The sequence below is a fragment of the Branchiostoma belcheri genome, unplaced genomic scaffold (genome assembly GCF_001625305.1).
Source record: "Branchiostoma belcheri isolate BF01 breed outbred unplaced genomic scaffold, Haploidv18h27 scaffold16, whole genome shotgun sequence".
Taxonomy (NCBI): Eukaryota; Metazoa; Chordata; class Leptocardii; order Amphioxiformes; family Branchiostomatidae; genus Branchiostoma; species Branchiostoma belcheri.
In genome coordinates, this window is record NW_017803046.1 from 619,033 (window position 1) to 642,055 (window position 23,023).

The 23,023-nt window shown below is 39.9% G+C and overlaps 2 protein-coding genes across 3 annotated transcripts in view; one reads left to right on the top strand and one right to left on the bottom strand.

Annotated features, from left to right (window-relative positions):
• The window catches only part of LOC109466054 (carbonyl reductase family member 4-like), a 6,856-nt gene extending 1,016 nt beyond the window's left edge, over positions 1 to 5,840 (bottom strand). Inside the window, exons 1-6 of one of the 2 annotated variants that reach the window (XM_019763632.1) lie at positions 5,633 to 5,840; positions 4,693 to 4,803; positions 4,003 to 4,149; positions 3,356 to 3,490; positions 2,746 to 2,885; positions 2,416 to 2,618 (exon numbers count right to left, since the gene is read on the bottom strand). In XM_019763632.1, the coding sequence (XP_019619191.1) occupies positions 2,580 to 2,618; positions 2,746 to 2,885; positions 3,356 to 3,490; positions 4,003 to 4,149; positions 4,693 to 4,803; positions 5,633 to 5,789 (729 nt within the window). In that variant the 5' untranslated portion in view covers positions 5,790 to 5,840 and the 3' untranslated portion in view covers positions 2,416 to 2,579. Of the gene's footprint in view, positions 1 to 2,415; positions 2,619 to 2,745; positions 2,886 to 3,355; positions 3,491 to 4,002; positions 4,150 to 4,692; positions 4,804 to 5,632 lie in introns of those variants that run through there. The other variant, XM_019763633.1, reaches the window with a different exon arrangement.
• A 243-nt stretch (positions 5,841 to 6,083) lies between these two features.
• Positions 6,084 to 23,023, top strand: part of LOC109465871 (centrosome and spindle pole associated protein 1-like) — a 31,470-nt gene continuing 14,530 nt past the window's right edge. Inside the window, exons 1-24 of the mRNA XM_019763360.1 lie at positions 6,084 to 6,223; positions 6,906 to 7,016; positions 8,285 to 8,375; positions 8,908 to 9,008; positions 9,308 to 9,406; positions 9,865 to 10,016; positions 10,194 to 10,269; positions 10,873 to 10,968; positions 11,640 to 11,741; positions 12,177 to 12,229; positions 12,413 to 12,480; positions 12,895 to 12,991; positions 13,588 to 13,645; positions 13,970 to 13,990; positions 14,980 to 15,181; positions 15,964 to 16,143; positions 16,538 to 16,673; positions 17,146 to 17,263; positions 17,545 to 17,594; positions 17,957 to 18,054; positions 18,644 to 18,787; positions 19,351 to 19,443; positions 20,165 to 20,280; positions 20,575 to 20,724. Of these exons, the coding sequence (XP_019618919.1) occupies positions 6,936 to 7,016; positions 8,285 to 8,375; positions 8,908 to 9,008; positions 9,308 to 9,406; positions 9,865 to 10,016; positions 10,194 to 10,269; positions 10,873 to 10,968; positions 11,640 to 11,741; positions 12,177 to 12,229; positions 12,413 to 12,480; positions 12,895 to 12,991; positions 13,588 to 13,645; positions 13,970 to 13,990; positions 14,980 to 15,181; positions 15,964 to 16,143; positions 16,538 to 16,673; positions 17,146 to 17,263; positions 17,545 to 17,594; positions 17,957 to 18,054; positions 18,644 to 18,787; positions 19,351 to 19,443; positions 20,165 to 20,280; positions 20,575 to 20,724 (2,382 nt within the window). The 5' untranslated portion in view covers positions 6,084 to 6,223; positions 6,906 to 6,935. The remainder of the gene's footprint in view (positions 6,224 to 6,905; positions 7,017 to 8,284; positions 8,376 to 8,907; positions 9,009 to 9,307; positions 9,407 to 9,864; positions 10,017 to 10,193; positions 10,270 to 10,872; positions 10,969 to 11,639; positions 11,742 to 12,176; positions 12,230 to 12,412; positions 12,481 to 12,894; positions 12,992 to 13,587; positions 13,646 to 13,969; positions 13,991 to 14,979; positions 15,182 to 15,963; positions 16,144 to 16,537; positions 16,674 to 17,145; positions 17,264 to 17,544; positions 17,595 to 17,956; positions 18,055 to 18,643; positions 18,788 to 19,350; positions 19,444 to 20,164; positions 20,281 to 20,574; positions 20,725 to 23,023) is intronic.

Below are 23,023 nucleotides of genomic sequence, written 5' to 3' on the forward strand. Positions count from 1 at the left end.
AACATAAGAAGTTTGCGTTTTGATATATCAACGGTGTTTGTCACCGTTTGAGAGCATAAATTGTGCACATTTACAATTTCAATTTCATGTCATGGCATTCATAATTCGAACGTATAAACTAAGCAAAGACTACTGTGCTGTACATTTGTACATGCTAACAGTGACCTTAACCAGCCTCAGCACATTTTCCTATGTCAAGGTGTCAATGTTGACAAGAATTCTCCTCAAGCGGTTGTGACGACAATTAATATGAAGTCAACACCTGACAGTGTTGTCTCTATTCCTCCGCTCTCCAGTCCGATGATGGCCACATGTGCTTGTCTGCTACTTCCTTGTGTGCATTCTCTCTTCCAGCTCTACTAATCTCTTGGTACTTTTTCCAATTGGTCAGTTACCTTTTCAGTGGTGGTTTTCTCTTCTCTTCTCTTCCCCCTTCCTTTCCTTGTTTGTTTCCTTGGTTTTCTATTGTCTTTTTCCATCTCCGAAAATCGACAACAGTGGACACTGGATGGCAGTGTATACCAACATAAAAGTTATATATCTTTACATACGTGTTTCAGACCCCAGTAACTGATGAAGGTAATGGCCAATGAAAGACAATTTTCTATTTTTTATCCCAAAACTGCATGTAAAAAATTGTTTCTCATTACTAGCTAGGATGTCAAAAATGGAAAACGACACCATGTCTTGGCCTGACCTCCACCAGGTAGAGTAAACTGAGAACTTAAACAATGTTTTCTCTTCCCACAAACAACTTCTGTTGTTTTCAAAATAAACACTGCTCTTTGTCCAAGTGGCACACGTGTGTACTTAACCGGACCTGACAGTGATACTTCATATTACATGATGTCCACAGTACATCATATGTGGTGAAGAAAATCTTTATTAACAATAAATTTCCTCCTAGAAATCTTCTGTCCTATGCATCCAGGCAATGCCAAACAGCTAGTTTTCAAGATTTCAAGTTTGATTGAAATAAGAAACAAACAATCACCAATCAAACTGTGTTTTTCAAGAGGGCCTGCATGGGGGGGTAGTGATTTAACGAATTACGCAAAATTTTCGCCGCCGATTACAAATTACATTGAATTCTCAGAGCTGATTACGACTTGACGCTTTGCAGTTAATGTTCTATCACAAATTATGTTGATTTTTTTGGGAGGCTGCCTACGGATTATGAAGATTAAAAAGGGCTGATTACGCCTTACAAAAAAGGGCATGCAGGCCCCTTTCAACATCAACAACAACATATCTGACCACATTATCCTAGCTGTTTTGTTCTTATAAGAATAGCACTTGGACAAGCTGAAAAGACAACATAAGGCAAGTCAAGTGGACAATCCATTGGATTGAACAGAGTGTCCTTTGTTTTTGTCGACCCACCCAACTTCAAAGGCCTGCCCGCCAGATGCAAAGGTTTGCTACCCACAGACGGGGCAAACAACAAGCTGTTTTGGCTGGAAGGTCTCAACAAAGTCAGCATGTTTATATACTAAGTAGTGTGCAGTAGGGGTTGGGGACTGTACAGTATTGATTGTGGAGTAGTGTCTGTGCAGTAAGGTGTAAGGGGACTGTACAGTATTGACTATGGAGAAGGGTCAGGATATACACTGGGATACAACATGTAATACCATTAGGCCATGTTGATTTGATTATATGGATGACATCCGCGGGCGCATGAATTTTCGGCCGTTTCCAATAAAAAAAAAGTTTTCAACCATACTGTAAATCGCCAAAAAGCGATTTACAGTATGGTTGTCTGACTTTTGTTCCTTTTTCGACTTCCAAAAATTTGTCTTCACTTTATTTGCATATCAATCAACAGGTTGTGCTTATAAACCTGCTTTCCCCTCTGGTCTCTCAGTCACTGACGAAAGCTAGTGGATACTAGCTGAAACGTCTGACGTTTTCAAAATCATATCCAGTTGCTTGAGTAACTGCTTTTTGGCGTATCGTATTTCCTGGATGTCTAACCTTCATCGACGCATACTGTAAATTGTACAAAACAGTTGCAAAATGAGCAAAAATATACCGTAAGTTACAAAAAAATAAGTAAAAACTATACCAATGTCGTAGAATGCCAAAATCAAACGAAAAAAGACAAAATTGTAAGGAAATGAACTTGAAGATTAGATTATTTGCCAAACCATATTCTGTCCCATTTGTTCAACCCTCAAGACCACGTAGATTTCATAATGAAAACAACTTTTTTTTTTGCAAAACTTTTTTTTATTCGCACGCGCGCATCAGTTTTGGGGCTCCCGGAGGATGTCATCCATATAATCAAATCAACATGGCCTTAGATAATAATACTTATACTGTAATATAATCTGCAAAAATTGAGATTTGAAATCAAGTTACAATAATTGTTACAATTGACATTAAAAAACAAGGAAGCAGGAAAAATCTTAGTCAAACCATCAACTTTGGTTTTATTTAGACATCATCCTCAAGTCTCTATGATATTTGGTCACTGTCTTCTCCTGGGCTGCAGCTGAATTCTGATTGTAGTAGTTTGGTCCATATACATTTCTTGGTTTAGAAATAATTAGATTATCCTGTATTGGGCTCTTGAAGTCTCATGTGTTCAACTGCATCCCACCATCTACAACCAGAACCTGAAGAAAAACAACAAGATAATTACAAAGGTAACATTTGCAAAGCAAATGCATATTAATGTTTATCTTTGCAGAAGCCAGTGCACGTTCCATGAAAATCTGAAAAACGAGGATATGGCATACTTACAGTTCCTGTAATGTAAGTCGAATATGCGAGGAATCTGACAGCTGTAGCGACCTCCGCAGGTGTTCCCAGTCTCTGTAGTGGTACCGACTGTGTTACCACGACTTCACTCACCCCTGACGTCATATCAGTATCAATAAATCCTGGGAAATGGACACAATATAAATTACAATTTTAATAATGCAGGTGGTAAAAACACTCTTCTTTTACTTGTCTTACCACTAACTCTTTTATAATCTTTCATTAGATCATATCCACTGATCCAATGTCCTCTTCAAAGATCAGTTTTCTAGCCAGTGACCATCTTTCTATCCTGTGACAGAATTTTGCCGCTCATGATGAACAAAAATTTTTCCTGATTCGTCATCTTCGATAGACGAATATCAATGTGTTATGATATAGAAAGAGATCTCATAAAACTAAGCTTAGTCTATCAGCAAAATTTTCCCCTCAAAATGCAGGCAATAGTAATTCAGAGGATCAACATTTCAACAATGTTACATCAAACGAAATTGAGATGAGAGAAAATAAGTTCAGCATGGCTAGAATACTGTCTTGCATATTCCAGCACAGGTTTCTTAAAATTGACCTCCCTACAATACATGACAGTTACCTGGTACAATAAGGTTGACCCTGACCCCTCTGGAGGCGACTTCCTTAGCGAGAGACTTGGTGAAGCCCTGCAGCCCTGCCTTGGATGCACTGTACACACACTGGCCGGGGTTACCTTTCATTCCAACTATGCTTCCTAGGACAGACAGAGATACAGAGAGTTACTCAATTGTCATCTTGTTCTTGGCCTACCTTGCTTCCTCCAAGGCATCCAATGCAATCTCAGGGCAGATTAACAAAAATATGTAAGATTACATGTATGCTCTTTCCCCCGGCCACAATACCATATGACATGAGGCCAGAGCTCCAAAAAGTTTTTGTCAGAAACAATTTACCGACATGCAAAGTTGCAAAAATTTTACATCCAATTTGAAAAATCTACATGCACAATTGAATATGGTCTTAGTAGTAAACACATAAGCGCTCAAACAGTATACAATCATACAAATTTTTCACATAAAAAAGACATGAAAAAATAGATTTTAAAATGTCTTTTTTTTCACTGTCTGAAGAGAACCCTGTTCAACATGCGAATTTTTTTACAAGCAAACCTTGAAAATTACATGCAAATTGCAAGTTGCATGGGAATATTTCAAGCCCCTTGAGGCTTACTTTAACTAAGTGATACACTGACCCTGTGTACCTTACCCACATTGATGATAGTGCCTGTTCTTCTCTGTACCATGGACCTGACTACAGCTCGACAGGTCAGCATGGGTCCAACAAGGTTAGTCTGCAGCAGGCTTGTCATGTCTGCAGCCTGAGTCTTCAGCAACAGGACATCTTTATTCACTCCTAAAGAAAAGGGTGGCAAGGTGGTCTTGTGGTTAGGGTTGTTGACTCAGAATCTGAAGGTTCAGGGCTCGAATCCTTGGTAGGCCCCATTGTTGTACCCTTGGGAAAGGCACTTTACACCTATTTCCTCACTTGACTCGGGTGGAAATGAGTACTAGTACCTGGCTTTGGTTAGGGATGACCTCTTGGAAGGACATAAAGCCAGAGGTCCGTGTTTTAGGTGAGCCACACCTCAAGCATGTTAAAACATCATAAACAGTAGGGGTCCTCGGTGTGAGTGGTTCAAACTTTGCAGTCTGGTCTCAAATATCTTGTACACGCTGTACCAACTAAACTGGTGTGTTACACCTACAGGCTTCTAAAATATCCCGGTTTGCTGGTTATTGGAAACAAGCAAAAGAAAAACATTTTCTTTTATTTCTGAAACTTTTGCTCTATACCTGCTTCAACAGTTGAAAATGGGCTGAGAACCAACATTATTCTTTTCATTTGCTTCTTTTATGCTCTATCGTCTTAAAGAACAAGAAACAATTATTTTCATACCTGCAGCGTTCACTAAGATGTCTACAGGTCCCAGTGTGTCCTGTATAGACTTCACCGTGGCATGAACACGTTTCTCATCGCTGACATCACAGCTCACACCAAGATGTGGACCTGGAAAGGAAAAAAAGTCAGCTTGATCCAGTTTTAGCTCACTGAAGAGCTAATCTCCCAATGACACAGAAGGCAGGCACTATGTAAGTTGTAACAGTATCACATGGAACAAGAAACAGTCCATGTGGACATTTGTTTGAAATACATGTATCACACCAAAACAAGCTACGTGAGGCTCTTTATTTCATGGTAGGGACCATTAATAGCTAGAACCAGCCTACGATACACTCAACCGTTTTCCATCAGCGACAAGTTGCATTTTTGCCTCACAGATATCTGTTATGGACTCAACTTCCTACATTAAAAGAATGACCTGAAAATTGACTTTGAAAATCCAGTTTTGCCGCCCTGAAATTGCATTGGATGCCTTTTGAGAAGAAAACATTGCATTGTCCCTGTCCCTTGTGCTGAATGGCATTGGTGTTCCCTGTCCTTGGTGCTGAATGACATTCTTTTCAGTTTCCTCCTACATGCATGAGTCTGATCTTATAGCTGACCTTGAAATTGTCATTTTCATTAATGTTGCTTTCTTTTCTTGGATTACAGTAAGGACGATGCTCAACTTGACCCTGAATAAATCAATGTTTCTCGATGTTGTAGAAACGCCACCATACTGACAAATAAGCACTGCAGCCTTAAAACTAAAAGGCACACGAACGCAAATACTACGCTGTTTGAATGCTCTGTATAGAAGTACACCCATTCCACCCCTTAGCAGATATATTTCTGGACATATGAATATCATATAAACGTTATGTATCACTTTGTCACCAGATCTAGATACAACCTAAAGATGACATTCATGCCATGCATGTCATGTCATGTATACCTTTGAGTCCTCCTTCAACCAACTCCTGTATCGTTCTGTCCACTGCCTCTTTGTTTCTTGAGACGACCGCTATCTTGTGACCATCTTGAGCAAATCTGGTCGCCACAGCTTTACCTATTCCCCTGGAACCGCCAAAAATTGCACAAACTTTGCTCATAATTTTTCTCCCAACATACAGTTTCTATCCGAGTTTCTAAACATCTTCACATTGCTGTTCACATTCAGCAAACTTATCTGCCTGTTAAAACTTACATGAAACACGCGAATCGGTTAATCACAAGCTATACAAACTTACTCCAAAATGAGTAAAAATTCATGTTAACTTTATGAAATGAAATTATTTGCAAATATTAAGCTATTAAGTTGTAATTTTTTCAATAATTCAGTTAGGCATTATTTTTGTTTTCCATAAACAGCCCAGTATTTCCCGGTATGCCCCGGGGGTTTTATGACGCATGCGCAGTGTCTTATGTGACATTTTTCGTGCGAGCTTGATTCCCGAGCGGTAAAAAAAGTTACTTTACTGGATTTTTCTGCGGTTTGGGGACGAACAGAGCGATTTTATTCACCCTAAGTGATTTTTAGGAGCCCGTGAGTATCTTTTCAGCCTCGCGATCTGTACGTTTGGTACGATTGAAGCGCTAATGACGATTAATTAGTTTGTGTACGTGTTGCCATAACGCTTGGGGGTTGGGCTTTCATGATGTGTCAATCATAATGTTTTGTCGTTTACGCCTGTTAGAAATCATAAAAATCTTATCAACAAACGCAACATTTTCACAGTGTCCTACTTACGTGAGAGCTATGTAGGCCGTAACAAGATCCAAACGTATATAAAAGAGATCGTGTATTGTTACTTCTGATTGTTTTGTAAGTCGGCCATCTTAGGTTGATGTTTACAAACTTATGTGAGAAGACGTTGGATTAACATCTTACAAGTTAAGAGACATTAATGACGATGTTTTGCTTCTTAGATAAACAAATACTTTTTTTGGAGCCCGAAAACCTCGCTGGCAAGGCGACATAAATATGGGAAAGACCTTAGTTACAAGTTGTTGATGCTAGCAACGTTTATATAAAAGTCAAAGCGTTCGATGACCATGTGATTTCTTTCGCAAGGGGATACTAGTACTCTTAAATAAAATACAGATTGAGAATTTGTGGTTAAAATCCTGTTGAAAGCCATGAAAAGATCCAACACAAGTCGGCTACATCCTAGCAAGGCATGGATGATGGTAAGTTGTTTTTGTGTTGTTTTTTTTCACGTGTACAGGTGATGTAAGTTTGCAACATTCTGATCAACATGAGTGACGACATTGAGAAATTCATACAACAGCAGAAACAGAAGATTGCTGCTGAGAGAGAGGAACTTGGGGTCCCATCTGTAAGTTGTCTGTGTCTGAAATTGTTGTTGTTGTTGTCCTTGACTTGTTAACGTCTAGTATATAGCTCTAGATGACTGGTCTTGGTGCTGGTTTATGCTTGGTTCAGTTCGTCAATTGTCTGTCTTCAATTCAGTTCAGAGTCAATTGTAATGATACAATGTACTTAGAAGTTAGAGTAGGGCTCAAAATCCTTTTTTCCTGCATGCAGTGAAAATTACCTGCACCAGACAAGTTTTACCTCCACCACTCATACTTTGAGAAGTTGCATGGATAATAACAAAAAATGTTTAAAAAACCATTGCCATTAAAAATTATTCTATCTTTATAGATGGTAGCTGGTAACGGTCAATGTTAGTGTTTTCAAATGTTAGTATTGTTTAACCTGCACCAGTGCTGGTATGCAGAAAAAATATTTTCGAACCCTGGCTAGTTTTGCCTTAGTTGCACTTGGACAGGTATCTCCATAGCAGGGCTGTATCATACCATGATTCATAGACTGTCTATTGTACTATTATAGCATCAATAATAAATGAACCTACATTGTGTGGCATTGTTACGTTTTGTGATAACATTGGTGTGTAACCTTTAATTTCCCATGGGATTTATATGGGTGAGGCTATCTATTGTCAGTAACTGTGATGAATTGCCGTTGTTGTTTATTGCGCATAACATGTTGGTAGGTAACAACATACAAAATTTATACAGTCTTGTGCATTGACGTTTAAGGCATCCAATGCAATTTCAAGATGGCAAAACAACAAAGAAATATTTTGGATGTCAAAATCTGTTTGATATTACTGCCATTTCTTAGCACATTTTTGTCATCATTTCATACTTGATGCTGAAGCGTAACTTTGAAATAGGCCCAAAACAATTTACGTGATATGTCTCTTTATTTTTGGGTACCTCCCATAAATATCTAGAACCAGCCTACGATACGAAACAACCATTTTCTGTCAGCATTCACTCAGCAACATTACATTTTTGCCTCACTCACTGATACATTTTGTATCAGTATCCTGGGGGATAGGGTTGATTCGATTTCCTATAACTTATATTAGTATAAGAGCGACCAGAAAGTTGACTTTGAAAATCCAGTTTTTCCACAATGACAATTTGCATTGGATGCCTTTAATACAATTTCTGTGGTTAATCTATGAGCTGCATGTTTTGAAGATTTCAGTTATGTTTAACCATTTTGCGATGTCTAGTAACTAAAATGTACATAGTGAAATATTATAGGTGTTATTTTCTTGTAATCTGTTAGGACCCTGATATCAGCCCATCTCATGGTGTCTCCAATGGGCCTTCAAAGGAGAACATTCCCCCAACTCAGGGCAGCAAGAGGGACTCTGGAGGTATATATATATATACATGTATATATGGCCACTACATCATGAAAACAAAGACTCTTTTTTACACATAACCATACACACAACTGGTTCACATTGTACAGACATCACAGTCACTGCTTATGATACAAATGTATGTCCCCAAACTCCTGTATGCTTCATTGTTTGGTACCGCATTGTAGATACTGTTCCCTGTAACTGTGTACATATGTAAATACTTAGCTTGCATTTGGGAATGCATGTATAGCAGCGACACCTGTGCTGTGCAATGTGAACCAGTCAGAATTGCCCTGAGGAAGGTGACGGACAGTGGTCACTGAAATGTCGGCTGAATAAAACACTTGGTGGTGTAAAAAAGAGTCTTTGACTCTTTGTTTGTATTCTGTGACTTATAAATCTGGAGAAACTATTCACAGATGTACACCATGTACAATATTGTATAGAGCTATCTGGAGGTAGAATCTTATCTTTTGGATTAGGCCAAGGTATTTTTTTGTTTCCTGTTAAATCCTAATATTATTTTCTTCACCCTTTATAGGACCAGTGGAGTTTGGAGGGTTGAAGTTGGGTGGTTATGAGGATCACAGGAAGAAACTACAAGAGGAAAGGAAGAGAGAGTACAATGAGCTTTTAAATGAGGTAAGGATTTTAAGAAAACCATTTTTAATCTTACCGTCCCACTTACAATATTTACAAATAATTTATTTACTGCTTTCACTGTTAGCACCTAATAGTATGAATGAAGTATAAAAGAAATAAAAATACTAATACCAGGGTAGTTTCTGAACAATTTTTAGTATGATCCATTCTTCTGAAATCATGAGTTGTGTAGGTAATTTTCAGTGTTTACTTGAACCAGTGCAGGTGTGCAGAAAAAAATACCAATATTTTGAGCCCTGCTCCAGTACTAACATTGAATTGTTGCACATGTTGAGCAGAAGAAGTTCCGGTCTACTGGTGTGAGCTCAAGGATCCAGGAGATTGAGCACGCCAACAAGTCTCTATCAAGGAGCTCAAGTGAACCTCAAGGATTGAATGTAAGACACTCTTCAAACACTGCTTTTCAAAAGCTGGTCGACTCAATGTATTAAGAAATTCCCTGGGGGAATTGTTGTAAATTGTTATGTTTACCTTGTTCTTAGAAGAAAAACATATTGTTTTTGCTCTGTTTCTTATCCTCCTCTTCTTCCCTAAATGAATAAGGTCAATGACCTGGACCAGACATCTGTCACCATGGTAACTGGTACTGTAGCAGTCACCCTGTGGTGTTGGATTAAATTATGTAGCCTGTTGCAGGATAGAGTTGGAGGGGCTGGTTGTCAAATACATGTGTATATGAATGTGTTTGAGTAAAAATTAACAGAGCAGTAGTTTGTTGGGCTGGACCATGTGAAGGTAAACATTATGAATTTGCTTTGCATATGTTACCTTTCTAGCAAATTTTTGTTTGATAAATATTACAAGTTAAAGAAGGAATCCCTGTCTCTCTCTGCAGCATGACCAGGGCAACCGCACGTTTCCCCCCCGTCGGCGAGACACCAGCCCCCTGGGGAGGGAAACCTACGACGACATCTTAAAAAGGAAGCGAGAAGAAGAGGACAGGTATCGTCGCATGGACGATCCAGAGATGATCACAGACAGAAGAAGGTATTAAAGTTAATTTAAAGGCATCCATTGTAATTTCAGGGCTTCGAACTCAGTTTTCTGCTTTAATGTTACTGTGTCAATTTTGGAAGGGCCATGATATCAAGTTGCAATCATTTGACAAATAAAAAATCCCTTCTATACTCGCTCCTTATACAACTTAATTGGTTCTATTAACAGAGACGACAGACTACGAGACCATCCCCTCCGGGCGTCTAGAAGTGATGGTTTCCTGAACGAGCCGGATGATCGTCGGGTAAGACTACATTTCTACACTGCTGTGTATTGCTTTAATCCCCTGTCACACATACATGTATTTTGTCTCCGGAAGCTCCCAAACCCTTGCCAAATGCCTCCCAACCATGGCTAGGAGTAGGTCGGTGCAAAGTCGGCAGTGTCTGTGCCTGTTACTGGGCAAATTTGACTCAAATTTAACTCAAATTCGTTTTGATTCACTCTCTATAGTTGTGAAATAATCTGGTCAGACTGCTCCCGAACGTTAGTCGAACCAGGTCAGCTGGTATTTGGGAACAAATTTTTTGGGAAGGTCCTGAATGGGCCAAATTGCTTTAGCAATTATTAGATTAGACTCATTCTTTTGTGAAGTTGAACTGTTTTAGAAACTCAGAGTGTTTGAAATTCAGCTCAAATGTTTTAAAACCCCACCAGCAGTCGATCAAAAAGCAAAGGCTACATGTACTACCGGTGGCTTTTTGCTAGGCTAAGGGTAGGTCAAGAATACGGAAACACAACATTTTTCTACCAGGAATACGGGAAACATATAATTTTTCTACCAGGAATATGGGAACACAACATTTTTTTCCTAGGCCTTATGTCTCTCTGTCCTTACCAAGCACAGATTAGGTCGGGTTGGCTGGAAGGACTCGGCCATGACAGGCTGAAGTGTGAGTTGTGCCAGCGCAGAGCCAGGCTTAGGGGAGAATGGGACCAGGAGGTACAGGCAGGAGTGGAGTTAGGCAGATCTGCTGTAGGAAGTTAGGAAATCCTGCAGTGAGACTGGCTGTAGATGATATAGTTAGGCAGAAAAGCTGTGCATCTGTACACTCGTCAGGCAGGAGTGGAGATTGGCAGTATTAGAGTTGCAGACCTGCTTTAGAAAGCTTTGTGTTAGAAAATCTCCTGGGAGACTGGCTATAGATGATATAGCTAGGCAGAAAAGCTACACATCTATACAGTTCCTATAGTCCCAGTAGTGAGGCAGGATAACTTTGTTCCAGTATTCTAGCCAGCCTGAAATTGTTTCCTGTCAACTCAATTTTGTTTGATGTAATATCATGTTGAGTACTGAAGGAGGCAAGACAAACCAAGGGGGGTCTGGAGCCTGGGAAAATTTTGAAATCTTGACCTCCTGAACTACTTTTGAGCTGAAAATTTTCCTGGGATAAATGAAACATCTTTCCATATCTATACATGCCAATTTCCGTCTGTCAAAGATAATGGATTTGGCAAAATTTTTGTCCATTATGAGAAGCAAAATTCCATCAAATGACGGAAAGACAAATGCTGGCTAGTTTGGTTCATTTTCATTCAAAAAGCTGTTAACTGTTTTTATTACTGATAAAAGAACATTAAATTTTAATTTATTGAATTTCCTTCATGTTTCAGGATTATGACCGGAAGGTAAACCGCCTGGATGATGACTATGGCAGCAGGCACGTCCGTTTCAGGGACAGGGACGACTACGTAGATACTGACAGACGGGACTGGGTATGTTGGTTGCTTCATGTCATTTAGATGCTCATAGCACTGGATGAAAGACAAAGTTTACATTTCACTCTTCTTCAGTGTCACTAATAACTAATTCTGTTCATTAGTGATGCAGAAGAAGAGTGGTGGATGTCACTCAAATGTTTGGAAGCAATCTCCGTATTTCATCTAGTAGTAGTCTAAGAGCTTGAATTTTCTTTATCGTTTACCTGGATGTCTAACCTTCACCAATGCACATCAAAGATGATTTTTTAGGCAGTGCAGTTTTAATTTGCAACTTCATATAAAGTGAACTGAAGTCAGGAATGAAATATTTTTGTTTAAAGTTAAATGTATTTTGAAAAACAGTTGCTTAACGTGTAGTAGTACCAAATTCATTGCCAACCATCAAACACTAGTTAGTCTAAATATCTGTTGTGTTCTTCTCTCTTTCAGAGTCATAGCAGAGCAGGGAGGAGAAGGGACCTCAATTCAGCTGAAGGAGACAGGTTGGTTGAAACTGTCATGTCACTGACAACATTGCTCACATCAATTCGTCCATGACAGGGGTCCATGGTAGTGCGCAGTAAAAAAGTGACGAGGGTTTTGAGGGTTTGAACATCTTTGGACTACTTTTAGTTTCGTGTTTTACCAAGAACATTCGTCAGTGTTAATGTTTTTCCAACCTACAGGCCATCAAGAGAAAAGAGTGACAAGGACCGGGCCCACTCTGCGCCTCCTGAAGACGGCTTTGTCATTGGTGAGCCACATACTACTTAACATATGTACTAAGACTTTCACAGTACATCCATCCTGTATAACTATAAGAGTAAAACTTGACTTATGTTTGCCTTTGCAGAAAGAACATAATAATATATGGTTTTTGTTCTATTTTGGTGTTGGGTTACATTATGTAGCAAGTAGGCAGGACAGAGTTCGAAGGCTGGCCACCATATAATATATGAATGTGTACACAGTTTGAGTAATATAAGATTGATAGTAAAATAGAGCAGTTGTAGTTTGCTTTGCAAATGTCCTGTGGAGAATTAAATTTCCAAATCACCTTGTGGAAAAATAAAACACTGAATAGAATGCCTACTGTGTACCACAATGGACGATGTCCTTTGGTATAAACTACTTCTAATAACTTCTAAGCATGTATGCCATATCACAGGGAACCAGGAGCGAGCGAGTGCAGTGAGACGTAAGAAAGACGCCTACCGACAAGACCTCATGCAGCAGATGGCTGACAACGAAAGAGCAAGGAAAAAGTCAGTCTTTTCGGAGATCCCAGTAGTTATACATTATATAGAGCCAGTAGTGACGCTCTTAAACAATATCATGCTGACACCATTGAACCCCTAGCCTGATTTTTCCAATCTATAACATTGTGGGTTGCTTAATTTTCTTCTGTAATATTGAAAATAACAGCCTCCAGTTTAATTCTGGACTTCCAGTTTAATTTCGGACTTATTCTCGTATCCCAGCAAGTTACGTCTAGATGGGCTTATCTCATTAACTATAGATAAAAATGATCGAGGACCCCTTGGGGATTAACACAATTCTGCAGAATTCTGCACAGAATTCCAGTTCCCAGAATTCTGCAGAATTCTGGCTGCAGTTCCAGAATTCTGCATTAACTGTTCCAGAATTCTAACATTGTAGGTATCCAGATACAGTTACTGTAAATCAAGTGAAAAGTTATGAATTGAATCGCCCAGTGATCCTTTTGATCCTGTTACCCTTGTTTCTATTTGTGCCGGTCACCTGTTTTGTAACTAACACATGTGCAGCTGCTCGTAATCCGATGTAAATCGGCTTAAGCAGTACATAAGATGATGATGATGATCCTTTTTTGTTCCATCAGGGAGAAGGTCCGAGAAATGAGAATTAATGCCAGTGGAGAGACAGACCCTGAGAAACTGGTAAGACTGGGCTTTTCTGTTGTCGTCCTCTGTTTGTTACAGTAACAGTAAGTGTGACGTATGTCCAAATTTGTATTGTGCATGTCGCAGATTATCATACAGCATTGTATATTTTTTAATGTTAAAAATTTTGCTTTGTGGTGCCCACAGCATTTATTGACAGAAGATAGATTATTGATCAACAGTGTCATTTTAGGAAACTGAACTACAGTTAGAAATCTGTCATGCACATGACCTATCACTCACCTATACATGATAATAATTGTTTACTGCTCTGCCTAATTGCGCCTGTTTACTTGTTTACATTTTGCGGCGGCTCTGCAGACAAGTGTCCCAGAGGAGGAGGTATATCATTTGTGGGGTGTTGTTGTCACTAACACAACTTACATGCTGTTATGTGTGCCTAATTAGATTAACTTGGTGTTTGGTGATCTCAAAATATGGTGGTGGGACTTTAAGGGTTAAGGCTACATTAGGCGAAACTTCTTGGTATGTTCGAACAAGAAAATTCTAGAAAGGAGCTTTCTTGAATTTGCTCTAATAGTAAAATAGTAAAATATACATAGTGAAATATCTTTATTGCATGTTAATGTCAACTTTAAAGATAACTTGATTCAGCAGTAGCCATCTTCAGTCCTAAAAAAGATTTTTAAAAAGTGTTATGCTCTAACTTTAATAAAAATGTTATTGCCTTTTTGTAATCAAGAACATATGGTATTGTATCATTTTGGTCAACATTGAATCTCTTTTACTATTATTATTAATATATAAGTATTAACTATGTGTGCCGATTAATCTATCGATTGCCATGTGCACAAAAGTCACTAACACCAGTGCAAGGACTGTTGTCCTCCAGAATTCAATATGAAAACTTATTGGAGCCTCCATTGGAAGTCATTCAAAGATCATTGCCAATCAAGCCACAAGATCTTTCAAAAAGCTCCATTATTTAACTTTAGGACAATACAAAAGGTCAATTTTCCGGTCATTTCATAATAGAGTAAGTTGAATAAACCCTACTCCATAAGTGTTAGTCAGGAAGTCGAGGTGTAAAATATGACGCCTTACCAGCTTTTAAGTTTGTTTACATTCTGGTAGTTTAGGGTGGTACCACAAACTGAGTCTGCACCGTGTGGTCCGTCAGCAATACGAGATAATCACACAAATTTGTTGAAAAGTGGAAGTCAATTACAATCACACAAAGATATTTAACACGATATTTCAATTTTGGGTGCGTACATAATGTCCCTTTAACATAGAAAGATGTATTCTGTACTTGCAAAAGTGTGTCTTTGGACAAAGTTTGACAAAGTTTGATTCCCCTTGCCACACAGCCTGGTAGAATCCGGGACCTCCCGCCGACTAACCGCCAGCCCAACCGGCAGCGAGGGCGGGACACGTCCCCGTACCGCCCGTACCACACCCTGGACGACGAACCAGAGCCTCGGGACAGGCCTAGACGACAGGACAGACAGAGGACCCCCCCATACAGACCCCAGCAAGCCTTTGCAACACCACCACCTCAGCCACAGAGAGGTCAACCTCTCTTTTGTTTGTTTGTTTCATTAGTGTAAATTATGTTTGCCTTCACAGAAGGTAAACAACCCCCTTGTTTTGTTTTTGCTCTGTTTCTTCTTCCTCCTCTTCTGTCTTCATTTAAACAAATAAGGTCAATGACCTGGACCAGATGTCTGTCACCATGGTAACTGGTGCTGTAGCAGATACTCTGTGGTGTTGGGTTACATTATATAGCAGGTGGCAGCACAGAGTTGGAAGGCCCGGTTACCTTATGATATGAATGCATTTGAGTAAGAATAAACAGAGCAGTAGTTTAGTCTATGGCTAGACCATAAAGAAGGTTAACATTATGAATTTGCAAATGGTACCTTTCTAGTTTACTTCTTGATGGATGACAATATCTGAACTAGAACATTTGCAAAGCAAATGCATAATGTTTACCTTTGCATCTAGTCTGCTCTGTTAATTCTTACTCAAACATATTCATACATGTATATAATTAAGGTGACAGCAGTCTAAATCCCTCCTGCTATAAGTTGCAACATGATGTAACCCAACACTAGTTACCATGGTGACAGACGTCTGGTTCAGGTCCTTGACCTTGTTTGGAGAAGATGAAGAAGAGGAAATGGAACAAAAACAATTCTATGTTTTCCTGTAAATAAACAGAGCAGTGAGTTTAGTCTAAGGCTAGAACATAAAGAAGGTAAACACTATGAATTTGCAAATGTTACCATTTTAGTTAACTTCTTGATGAATGACAATGTCTGAATGAAAGTTCAATCTTCCATGCCCCCCAGGCCTAGGTCCCCAGCCCATGGGTTACATACAGCCTGGAGTCGTGCCTGCCAACCCCTACTTTGTGGGAGCTCCCATGATTCCCGTGGCGGCCCCTCTCGGTCCGTACCGCACGCCTTACGATGATGCCTACTACTACTACGGCATGAGACACCCGCTGGATCCTAACATAGGGACCGCAGGTATGGCCTTACAATGTACATTCTACCTCAATTATAAATAATGTAGGTGTACAATCATGTATGTTGGTTTTTTTTCTGTATTCACTGCTACCACCTATGAAGCAGAAAGGAAATAATGGCTGCAATGGTTTCTAAATGTTCAGCTTGTAGCTAGTATAATCCGGTATACTTCTCAAAGTCTGAGTGGTGCAGGTAAAACTTGCAAGGTGCAGGTAATTTTTAATGTTACCTGCATGAGTACAGGTATGCAGAAAAAGTATTTCAAGCCCTGTATTAACACAAGCTGAACTTTGGCTAATAAATTAATGGTTATCATGTTTAATTCATTGTATTTTATGATGTACTACTGCAAAAAGATTTCAGTCAATAAGCCAGTCATTGATGATATTACCAGGCGGTCCAGTTCCACCGGCAGGCGGTCCAGTCCCTCCCCTGACCAACTTACCAAACGGTCCCACCGACACCCTCCCTGTACCCTCCATCAACGTGCCCACCCTCTCACCTCGAGGACCAGAGTTTACCAGGGAGGAGTAAGTACTTTTCTTCTATCTGCCTTCTCATGGAAAAAAACCCATTCAAACAAACAAGTATTTGGAGATCTCAGACCTCCATGAAATATTTAGATCCTGTGTGTTGGTGACTGTGTCCTCTTCTCATTCACTATGTTGTCTGAAAGTTGTTCTTTACGGTGCAAGGGAAATAGCACCAGCTGTCAGCTGTCAAGGAGGTCATGTACTGATGTAGTGAAAAACATCTGTGAAACAGCGGCCGCTACCAGATGCTCATTATTGTAGACGTGATTAATGACTAAGTCTTTCCCCTCAGGGACAAACTGAACCCAACCATATCCATTACAACCGGACAAAATTCTGGACTTGTTTTCAGGACTTGTTTTCAATTATCACTGCTGAATTTGACAGTCTCATTGTACAGTGCTTGTAATAGCTTAATGATGCTAATTTTTGAACTACTGTAGTTTAACCAGTTCATGTTTCTCCTCAGTGCTGCAAGAAAGCGCACAGAGAGTCGTATTCAGGACATGGTCGCCGATGATGATACAAGAAAAAGCCAGGAGGCCATACAGAAGCAGAAACAGTATCAAGAAGAGCTGAAGGAACAGGTAGGAACTTCAAGTAAAGTTTGTTCTAGCCAACTTTTGCTGCTTATGTGAAAATGAGGGACAAAGAGATGTCACTTAAAAGCTTAGTCTACCAGCAAAATTTGTTACTCAAATTGCAGGAAATATTTTCAGAGGGTCAAAATTTTCCCCAGGATGCATGCCCCAAGACCCCCTAGCATTGTCATGCCTTCAGTGCTCGAGATGTTGTTATGTCAAACAAAACTGATATGATATGATGTTGTGCAAATGTCACAATTCAAAATCTAAAATATTTTCCCCAGATGAGACTGCGAGACATCAAGAAACAGAAAGAAAGGGAGGAAAAGGAGAGGTAAGATTTCTGTCAAAGGATTCAATTCTAAAACACTGCATTATTGTAGATACTGTTCCCTATCCCTGTGTATACATTGTATAATACTTCTAAATACCTTGTGTTTGGGAATCTATAGCAGTGACAACATGGGCTGTGCAATGTGAACCAGTCAGAATTGCCCTGAGGAAGGTGACAGACGGTCGGCTGACGGTCGGCAGACGGTCGACTGAATAAAACACTTGGTTGAATTAAAAAAGAGAGTATTTTTATTCAGTGACTTACCAACCTGCTGAACCTACATGTATCCACAGAGTCTGACATATTACATGTACAGCACACAAGTTGCAGTGTCATCACTCCTTGTGTCTTCCCTCATACAGATACGACCGGAAGTTGGAAGCAGAAGCCATGAACTATAACCCCTGGGGTAAGGGTGGAGGGGGGGCGCCGCTCAGGAACAGTGACGGGAGGGTGGTCGGTAAGTGGAACATGTTTGGCTATCATCTTTTGTCCAACAGCAACACTTGTTCAATCTTTTGCAATGCCATATTATACAGACTGAGTCAAACTTGTCCTAGTGAGCACCTTTGTAAAGCGGCCATCTGGCCATAACGACTGCTTTTTCTTAGTTTTGATTTTTTCCCATAGATGTTATAGGACTTGCTTAAGCATTATAGGTCTTGCCTAAGCCAATCACTTGACCAATGCAATTGCCATTGGCACTACTTGTGACTGTTTGTCCAATCCCTGCTGTGTCATTTTCAACAGAAAACGTTTTTTGATAAAACTAGTGAGAAATCTAATAAAATCTACTAGATAAAATTGGCCAGTTTGCCATTCATTTGGACAGCATAACAGTTGCACAATGTAAAATGGCACCGGCTGGGTCAATGGGGCAGTCTATCATAAATGGGTAGTTTTTTGCATTCCCTGTCTTGTCTTGAAGACCACTTTTCTTCAATCCCCTTCTAGTAGGTGGTTGTCATACACAAAAAGTGCATCTTTAGGAGGTACATGACTATACATATTATGTAAACCTTGACTGTGTTGTGTCCTTGTCCCTCCAGCTGACCTGCGGAAGATGCACATTCAGAACGAGGAAGACCAGCTCAGCCCAAGGAACGAGTACTCGGACAAACCTGTGGTCAACCTAGAGGTCAACATGGCCAGTCTGACTGAGCCGCCCAGGCCACCACCTAAGGAGTCCCAAGGTAAAGAACATTGTTGTTAATGGTAATTCTTTGTGGTTCATTGGTAGAAATCCTCTTTTTCACTGTTCTGTAATGTCGCAGAATGTGAAAATTTTGTTCTGCAATTCAGAAGTACACACTTAAAAGTCCGGATCAAAACCCATGGCATATACAAAATTGCATGTTTGCAAACATTTTACATTCAATATGAAAAATTCAGTCATGCAAAATTACTTGACGTATATTATAGAGTCAGTAGTAAACACAAAAGCTCTTACACACCATTGAACCCCTAGCCTGATTTTGAAATTGCAGTTTGCTTAATTTTTCTCCTGCAACATTGAAAATGTCTCTGCAGAATGCAGACTGCAGATGGGCATTTCTAACACTGTTGTTGGTAATGTTAATCAAAAACATGTCTCATATTTTTTGTAAGCGTGTGTCATGTGCATTATTTTCCTTAGCCCTGCCTCTTTGTACTTTGAGCTTCCGCATCTGTCCGTATGACCATGCTACTCCCAAATCTTTCCTGTACGTAAACAATTTTCTTGCAACTTCCACACATGCATCTTGGGCTATGATAGACCAGGATGCCATTGGCCTGTTCCTGACCAATCATAATGAGTCACAGTACCCAGGACATGGTGGCGGCAGTGGCGGCAACAATACCTCGGAAGGTTGGGGGAACAGAATTTCAGTGTGTCCGTGTGCAATAAAAAAAACAGAGATTCAGAGTTGAGGACTGGAGATGTTGACCTGTACCCTTGCTAAAGTGGTGCTCAGTGTTGCATTAATGCTCAAGATTTGAGGCGGCATTGATGCTGACTGCCATGGTAATTTCATGGTTATCATGGCTGTCCAAGTTTTTCTGGACTAAGGTGACATTAATGCCGAAAATGCCAGGCCAGTGCAGCATCAATGCTTCACCTATGCGGCACCGAACACCTCTTTCGCGATACCTTTAACAGTCAGACCATGAGTTTTCAAGAGTAATGTGACTTTTCGGCTGCATGATATAATTTCCAGGTAAATGGTATATTTTATCATGTTGCTAAATAATATACAACAACATCTCCAGTTACAATGTCTGTGTCTGGGCTGGCCAAGTCTTCAATCACATACATGTACATGTGTAACAATGGGTGCAAGGCATGAGCAAACTAACACAGCAGTACTGTTTTTTTTAAATCTAAATCATTTTACAACATTAAATTTGCTTTCTCTCTTAACATTGGGCACTTAAAACTAATAACACAAAAGCAACTTTAAGAAAAAGAATTAAACCCTAACCTAAATGAACTAAAATTCAAAGCAAATCAAAATCTGGTGTTCTTTATTGCATTTTACATGAAGTATTGTCTCTCTGACATGTTGTACCTACATGTATTTCTCCCCCAGCCCTGAACATGTACACGTACAAGTCACCATTTGCACGCAAGAACAAGGTGTTTGAAGATGAAGGCAGTGAACAGAAGAGTCAGAGGGATGAGTACCAATCAGAGCTTCAGAGACAGGTGAGACATTTGTAGGTGTCTAGTATGAGTATTCCTCAGCAGTTGTAAGAGGAATCTTGGGCATCATTGTACATGTAGAGTATATACAGCTGAAGTCTATCCTTATTTTTATTAGTGTGATGCATAGAAAGGTTTTGATACATTTAAGAATGATATGCCTGAGAATGATACAAACTTGAACCCTTGAGGTACTACATTGTAGTACAGTCAAATTTGCCCAAGCAACCACCTCAAGTTTGACTGTAGAACTGTTTAATTTCTGGCTCTTGATTGAGAAGTCTGCCCTCCCCTCAGGTTGAAGAGAAGAAGCGTAGGCAGGAAGAAGAGAAGAGGAAGCAGAAGGAGGAGGAGGAGAGGGAGGAGCGGCGCTTGGCGGAACAGCGTGAGAGGATGCAGCAGGAGTATGAGGCAGAACAGAGAAAACAGCGAGAGAAAGAAGAGGAGGTAGGAAAGAGATGGATGGGACACTTCAAAGAGAAACAAACTACATGTAAATTATGAACAATAGTACAGAAAACTAGAAAGATACGTAACATTTGCAAACTTAGGAAATGCATAATGTTTACCTTCTGTTCTGCTCCGTTGATTCTTACTGAAACACAGGAGTCTAAATCCCTCCTGCTATAAAATTGCAACATGATGTAACCTGACACTAGTTACCATGGTGACAGATGTGTGGTTCAGGTCATTGACCTTATTGGTTTGGAGATGAAGAAGAGGAAACAGAGAAAAAACAATATGTTTTCTTCATAAAAAGTATGATATAATGAAATGTGGCACTGTGTGGCGTAAAAGGCAGAGTGCCTGGATCAAAATCAAGAGCTTAGAGATCTCAGACCTCCATGAAATATTTAGATCTTGTATGATGGTGACTTGTGTTCTCTTCTCATTGACCATGGTGTATACAAGTCTTTCTTTATTGATCAAGGGAAACAACACCAGCTGTTAGCAGTCAAGGAGGTCATGTAATGAAAAAAAACACCAGGTCCTGTGAAAATGGCACTACCAGATGTAGATGACTGATTAATGACTTTCTGACTGAACCAATCCATTACAACCTGACCTAAAGTTAAGGCCATACAAAAACACAGACACACACACGGACACACACAGACATACCAAAAACAATACTTCGGCATCCATATTTCATGGCAGTAGTGAATACTGTATTATCACCCAGCTGACGAGTGTTCTGTTTGTAGGTGAAGAGAAAGAATGAAGAGTTGAAGAGGCTGGCAGAGGAGAGAAGGCAGGAGGTGGAGAGGAAGAAGAAGGAGGAAGATGAGAAACACGACCAGGAGAGAAGACGGCAGCTGGATGAGGAGGACAGGAGACGGAGGGAGGAGCAACAAGTGAGAACGGTTCTTTTGTCTGGCTCATCCTGGAAATAGTGGATCAGTGTAATCGGTGATGGAAAAAATTGGGGTGAAAAAACATGAAAAAAAGATGTAACTAGTAACATTTGCAAACTAGTAACATTTGCAAAGCAAATGTATACCGTAATGTTTACCTTCACCTGGTCTAGCCCAATGAACAACAGTTACTACAGTACTGTTTATACTCAAAGTCAAATACATTCAAATGTATGGTGAGCAGGCTCTACATCTCTGTTCTGCTGCATAATGTAACCTCACCACAGGGTGTTGCTACAGTCCCAGCTGTTACCATGGTAACAGACGTCTGGCCCAAGTCATTGACTGTACATGTATTTGTTTGGAACTGATTGAAACTGAGAAAAAAACAATATGTTTTCCTTCTGTAAAGGTAAACATAATTAAACTAAGCTAAGTGTACTGGCAAACCTTTTCCCTAAAAATGCAGGGAATAGCATTTCAGAGGATGAAGATTTCAAAATTTACAATACGCCTGTTTGTTTTGTTTTTTCCTGGTTGATCATGAAAGTCTGCCTATTGTTACAGAGACAGCGAGTGTCATCCCCTCCCATCCCTACTCTGAGGAAGAATGAAGAAGAAAGCCAGCAGCCACCACCAGACTCCTACAGGGTACAGGACACACTTTCATCGTACATCATAAATTTTAGTAAAACAGTTACTGTATCTCTTGCCATTTTCATTGGTCCCATACCACATTTGATTTTGGGGACCAGTTCAGTTGACAGTCAGCTGTCAAGGAGATCATGATTTTGGGGTTCAGTTTACCTTAAGTTAACATGTATTTCAAAGTTTGCCCCTTCCTTGAAAAGAATAATCGGACATAATAATTGGCTATGTGTGACAGTGTCTGTTATGTTCCTTTCCTGACTTTAGGAGAGACCGCCCCAGTCCCCACCTGTACCTGCGGTCAGAACCAGGGAGAGAGCACCAGGTCAGTTGGAGTCTTGGTCTTGATATATATATATGTTTATTTAGAATGATACAAGATATTGCACACAATGGAATCAAAACTGACACGCTGTCATCCAAAGATGTCACAATGTCATGACAATATCCCAAAATTAGGTTCCAATAACTTTGAACAATGAAAGTGGTGTCTGAGTAATAATCCTGAAGTCAACTATCAAAGGTGGAGTTAGGCATTGTAACTCTGGAAGGAGCATTGTTGTGGGTGATTCTGATACAATGTAGTTGTTTGTAGTTGATGCTCTCACAGGCGCCACCTATTAACAGAAGATGGTACTACAGGACTTATGTCATGGCATGGTCAGTGGTATAGGAGTGGCATGTCAAGCATGGTAGCCCTGAAGAAAATGTGCCCAATATCAGTCTGAGAGTGTTTGCCTTTT